The sequence below is a fragment of the Lithobates pipiens genome, unplaced genomic scaffold (assembly GCF_037356315.1).
Source record: "Lithobates pipiens isolate NorthernLeopardFrog02 unplaced genomic scaffold, aLitPip1_a1.2 Scaffold_23, whole genome shotgun sequence".
In the NCBI taxonomy this organism is placed as follows: Eukaryota; Metazoa; Chordata; class Amphibia; order Anura; family Ranidae; genus Lithobates; species Lithobates pipiens.
In genome coordinates, this window is record NW_027507785.1 from 301,139,011 (window position 1) to 301,145,010 (window position 6,000).

At 40.8% G+C, this 6,000-nt stretch overlaps 1 protein-coding gene across 2 annotated transcripts in view; it reads left to right on the forward strand.

The window, feature by feature from the left end:
- ZZZ3 (zinc finger ZZ-type containing 3) overlaps positions 1-5,670 on the forward strand; it is an 80,894-nt gene extending 75,224 nt beyond the window's left edge. For both annotated transcript variants that reach the window (XM_077450422.1, XM_077450423.1), the window contains exons 11-12: positions 59-159; positions 1,141-5,670. In XM_077450422.1, the coding sequence (XP_077306548.1) occupies positions 59-159; positions 1,141-1,285 (246 nt within the window). In that variant the 3' untranslated portion in view covers positions 1,286-5,670. The remainder of the gene's footprint in view (positions 1-58; positions 160-1,140) is intronic.
- The last annotated feature ends 330 nt before the right edge of the window (positions 5,671-6,000 follow it).

Here is a 6,000-nt window from a genome sequence, read left to right on the forward strand (position 1 = left end):
TGACTTTATATTCATGTTGGTTCTGTTGTATACCTACGTCTGTGCTGTTGTCTTACAGTGTGATAACTGCAGGACAGAACCTATCCAGGGTATCCGGTGGCATTGCCAGGACTGTCCTCCTGAAATGTCTGTGGACTTTTGTGACTCATGCTCAGACTGGTAAGTGTGATCAGAGCTAAGTATGATTAAAGTGTTACTAATCCCACAACAGTAAAATCAGTCAGTATATGCATTAAAGCATGCTTGTTATACTCACTGTGGAGCCTAAGGGGTTAATCCTCCGCATTGTGTAAAAAGGCTGTTTGATCCTGTCTTCTCTGATCCTCCCCTTCCACAGTCCCCAATCATTCTGCTGATAGTACAGAGCCTTGGGGGCACTCTGCACATGCTCAGTTTGGTGTGTATTGCTAGAGAGTTTTTTTTTTTTTTTTTTAAGAGGGTGCATGTAAACAGCATTGGGCCAATCGGCACTGTCCAGACAGAGAGTCAGGAGTGATGCAGCCTCATAGGAGAGTCAGAGGAGAATGAAAACTACTCCTTTAAGCGGACACTGATAGAAGTCACAAGACTACGACTAGGCAAACCGTTAACCCTATGATTGCCCCTGATGTTAACCCCTTCCTAGCCAGTGTCGTTAGTACAGTGACAGTTCATATTTTTGTATTGGTGTCACTGGACCCTAAAAAGTGTGAATCTGTTTAATAGCAGAATGTAAAATATATATTTTATTTATATATATATATATATATATATATATATCCTTTTTTTTATTTCTTTTTTTCAAAATTGTCGGCCTTTTTTGTTTATAGTGCAGATAATTTAAAACGCAGAGGTGATCAAATACCACCAAAAAAAAGCTCTATTTGTGGGAAAACAAGGATATTAATTTTATTTGGGTACAGCGTTGCATGACCGCAAAATTGTCAGTTAAAAAAAAAATAGCCTGGTCTGGAAGGGGGATGAATCTTCTGGAGGTCAAATGGTTAAAGAGGACCCTGGAGTTTGGCGAGGGTGAATAGTGATTTCTATCTTTTTTTTTTTTTTACCTCGATGGGACAGGATCTAAAAATTAAAGCTAAGATACCATCTGAGAATTTAATTCAGAATCAAATACATTCTTTTTTTTGTTTTTTCCTGCAGTTTGCATGAAACGGAAACCCACAAAGAGGATCACCACCTGGAGCCTGTGTACAGGGCAGAGACATTCCTAGATCGAGATTACTGCATGCCACGCGGCACCAGTTACAATTACCTGGACCCAAACTATTTCCCAGCAAACAGATGACGTGACCCAGCCAAGCAGCCGGCTGAGTAATCTTTTGCAGTCACCAGGGGGCAGTAGAGCGGACCATGCATTTGTCAGCAGACCCCGGCCTCCTCCCGAGACTCTGCTCACAGCATGACACCTACCTGGACAGCTCCACCAGACTCCACTTCGCATCTACAGCAGTCCAACATTCCACAGGCGTTCGGGACAAACCTCCCTGGGAGCTCGTCCACTAGAGGCCGTCAGTCCTGGGACTACTGATCATTTACACCAACTCACAACGCACGTTACAGCAACTCCTCATTTTCCAAAGGCTTCCGACGAAAACAATAAATCGGTCAAAAAAAAAAAAATGTGAACTATTTATATTAAAATTGGTTTACTAGCTTGCAGTTTTGTGAAAATATTATTTTTCTCCTTTTTTTTGCACAGAAACTGATGTTTTCAGAAGGTTTTAACCAATCACAGTGTTTGTTTAGAAGACGCTACTGTTTAAAAGACAATGTGGGGGGAGGGGGGGGGAGGCGACTTACCCACCTAATGGATTAACTCTGTTCTCTGCTAGACTTTGAGCTGCTTTTAAAGACAAACAACTACAATCAAGCACTACAGATTCAGGTTTCTGTGGCGGCTTCTCCAACCAGCTTGTGGGGGTGTGAGCGCGTGTGAATGTCAAAATTTTGAGATCTATTTTTTAAATGTAATGTTCTGATGATCATGTGACGTGTACACAAAATGGTGATACAGTGCCACTCGTAGTAATTGTGTCAAGTCTAACACTTAAAACTTTTCTTAGGTCCTCCCTTCAGGGAAAAAAAAAGAGAGAAACAAAAGATTTAAAGGGTTAGTCCTTGCAGAACTGGGATTTTGAGTCACCTGCTGGCTTGCCTTGTGTATGTCTCTGGCCTGCTTTCCTCCCTTCACAATTTTACAACTGCTGCTGCATTCTTATAGAATCCTGCAGGGAAAGCGAGGTGTCCTAACATCAGCTGCTGGTGGACGGAGCTAGGAACTCCATTGAGAAGGAATTGTGCTATAAAGGTAACCACACACAGGCTGATTGGCTTTTGAGGTGCTCTCTTCTGACAGTTAACTGTGATTGGACCGACTGATTTCTACACTGGTAGCCGATAGGATATTTAGCAAGTAAGATGGTAATAAGGTCATAGGAATCCTGCATCAGTGTATGTATGTGGCTCCCTTGCCAGCCTACCCCCGCCCACGTAAGATGTACACTTTCAACAGCTCTACTGAATACCCTAATCCAGTGATGGCGAACCTTGGCACCCCAGATGTTTTGGAACTACATTTCCCATGATGCTCTGGCACTCTGCAGTGTAGTTGAGCATCATGGGAAATGTAGTTCCAAAACATCTGGGGTGCCAAGGTTCGCCATCACTGCCCTAATCTGTTGGTTTGGCCAACACCTTGGATAGCTAGAGTTGTAGACATTCTACCTGACTTTAGTAAAAAAATAAAAATAAATGCATAGAAAACTTTATGCTATGCTATAATACTATGCTATAATTTAGGACGTTCCTTAACTGTCTCCTACAAGTCAAGTGACCACTGCTTAGACATTGATCATGGGATCTCTTTCAAAAGATGGTATGTTCAGGCAGAGCTGGCCAATCAGTGGCTCTTCCAGAACACCCATGTAAGATGTGCATTTGCAACAGCCGTACTGAATACCTTTTTTATCTGTTGCCTAAAAATGTATAGAAAACCTTACGCTCTATAATTTAAGGATGTTCCCCAACCGTCTCCTACAATTCAGGTGTCCACCGCTAAGACATTGATCATGGAATCTCTTTCAGAAGGTGTTGTGATGCCCCATACACACTATCAGTTTTTCCTTCAGGTTTACCAAAACCATGTAGTGGAAGGGTCTGACTGATTGCATACAAATTGAAACTCCTACGGTTTGACCTCATATTACATGGTTTTGGTAAATCTGAAGGAAAAACTCAGCAGAAAAACTGATAGTGTGTATGGGGCATTAGAGAACGTAAAGCAGAGCTGGCCAATCGATGACTTTTCCAGAACACCCACGTAAGATGCACACTTTACCAGCTTCTTTTGCCCTGGCCAACATCTTAGATAGCTAGCGTTGTAGACGTTCTGCCCGATTTACTAAAAATGTATAGAAAAACATTATGCTATGTTGTTATGCTGTGCTATAATTTACGACGTTTCTCAACCGTCTCCTTCAAGTCAGGTGACCACTGCCAAGTCATTGATCTTGGGATCGCTTTCAAAAGGTGTTGTAAGACAGAACATTAGGCAGAGCTTGTCAATCCGTGAGTCTTCCAGAACACCCACGTAAGATGTATACTTTTAACAGTTCTGCTTGCATACCCTTATATATTGCCTTGGCCATCTTGGATAGCTAGATTTGTAGACCTTCTACCTGATTTAATAAAAAAATATGTAGAAAACTTTTATGCTATGTTATAATGCTATACTATCATTTAGGATGTTCCTCAGATGTTTCCTTCAAGTCAGGTGACCACTGCCAAGACATTGATCATGGGATCTTTTTCAAAAAATGTTGTAAGACAAAGTCAGACAGATCTGGCCAATCGGTGACTTCTCCAGAACACTGATCCCTCCCCTTTAAACAGAGGTCATGTGGCTAACAGCTAAGCGAATGAAGAGTGCCAAGAATTACAGGACGGTTCAGGTTTCTTAATCTTTCTTTCAGACGTTAAATAATGTCAAATTGAAACAAGGTAATGTCCTTTTTCCTGTATTCTGTAGTAATCCAGCACATGGTCTCTGCCTGATGGACCAATATTCAGGCACAAGTCAGCCGTAGAGGGAGCGTTTTTTTCCTTTCCTGCAACCATAGTCCGCGTCGATAGGGGAATCCCTCCCGCAGAGCCGTTGTGTTCTCCTGGCGAGGGAAGCTGTCCCCGACCGGGAGAACACAGTGATTGTTGCTAGTAGCTACAATACCCGAGCAATAACTGTATGTGAAATATGGTTGGTTGTCGATCGATCAACTTGGGTACGTTCAGCCTGCCCATACATGGTTCAAATCGATGGCAAACTCTGGCGTTCTGTCTTACAATACCTTTTGACAGAGAGTCCATGATCAATGCCATTGACCAGGCAGTTGTCACCTGACTGAGGGAGACAGTTGAGGAACATCCTAAATGTATTTATAGAAACCTTATAATTAATAATGACCGAAGTTCTGAGATCTCATAATATGTGCCAAGGCATTGGTCACCTGACTGGTTGGAGACAGTTGAGGAACATCCTAAATTGATATTTACTTAATTTGTAGACACTTACTAAGCTAAATTATAGATGTTACTTGTAATTAATAATGACAGAAGTTCTACAGCAGACTGAGATCCCATAATCAGTGCCAAGGCATTAGTCACCTGACTGGTTGGAGACGGTGGAGAAACGTCCACAATTACAGAACAAGGATAAGCTTTTCTGAAGATTTTAGTAAAATCGGGGCAGAAAGAATCGTGTAACTTGGATCTTTTTACATCACCATACAGGTCCACTTTAAGCTGACCAAACACCTCGTACTAATTTTCCAATTTTGTTTGTTTTTGCTTTTTAAATGGTTATCTCTGTGTATGTTCATGTTATTAATATGAGAGAGTAGTTGCCAAATCGTCAATTGGGTGAACATGAAGAGTTTGTGTCATCCAGGTGAACAGTAAATTGTGTATGACACTTGCAATGTTGTCTTTCACTTGTAATGTGCACATATTTTTCCTTGACAGAATTAAGGTGTATTTTATTTTTATTTTTTTTCTTCTTATGTTTTTCACATAAAGATGCAAATGGTCCTTTCATGACGGTATCATGAAAGATGAACAAATGAAATGATAAGTGAACGATCATGTGTTGAGTTCTTGACAGTTGAGACCAGTAGATGAATCGTCCCTCCAGCATTTGCTGAAACCAAAAACTGGTTTTGCTGGACTGACCCTTTTTAAAGAAGCGGCCTTCTGCCTCAACCTTTTGGGAGGGAAGATTGATAAAACCCACCTAAAAGACACAAAAAAAAAAAAAAACTAGAAAAATAACTGCCTATTGTAAATTCTATGTGTATTGTAATTTCTCTTTTTGTAGTCGCACAGAATCCATAAAAAATGTATTTTTATTAATATTTAAGCAAGTGGTTACATAGATCTATGCGGTGAGCTAGATATGGTCACGTGATCTTTTGTATATGGCATCCTTGTATAGCTTGACCCTCCGCCAGAGAGAGAGCGCGAGTGCGGGGCTGAGGGGGCGTGGCTGAACTCTCCGGCAGGGAAAGGATAGACATATTGTATTTTTATTTTTTTTCCCTCTCCCGTTCCCTTCTACATGTAAACAGTATGTTCTTAAAAGAATTGTCAGGAGGACTTAAATAAAATGTGTGGGTACTATTTGTTTGTACATAATGTCATTTTTGGCCTCTTGACTTTTTTCATCCAGGTACCCCCCCCCCCCCCCCCAAAAAAAAAAAAAAAGCCACCAGCCAATGATAAAGGCAGCCAACCAATGTAATAAACACTCAACTAAACAGGTCTTATATTTTTATTGAATGTGTATCGTCAGTAATATCACCATGACATCATAATGCATTTCATCTATTTTACAGTTGTTCTCGTGATCTGTTACAGCATCCATAAAGAAAATCCGCCAAACAAATAAAAAATAAAAAAAAAACCTTGGCATATAATCATCATCAGGTTGTCAAAGTTGCATTACGGGGT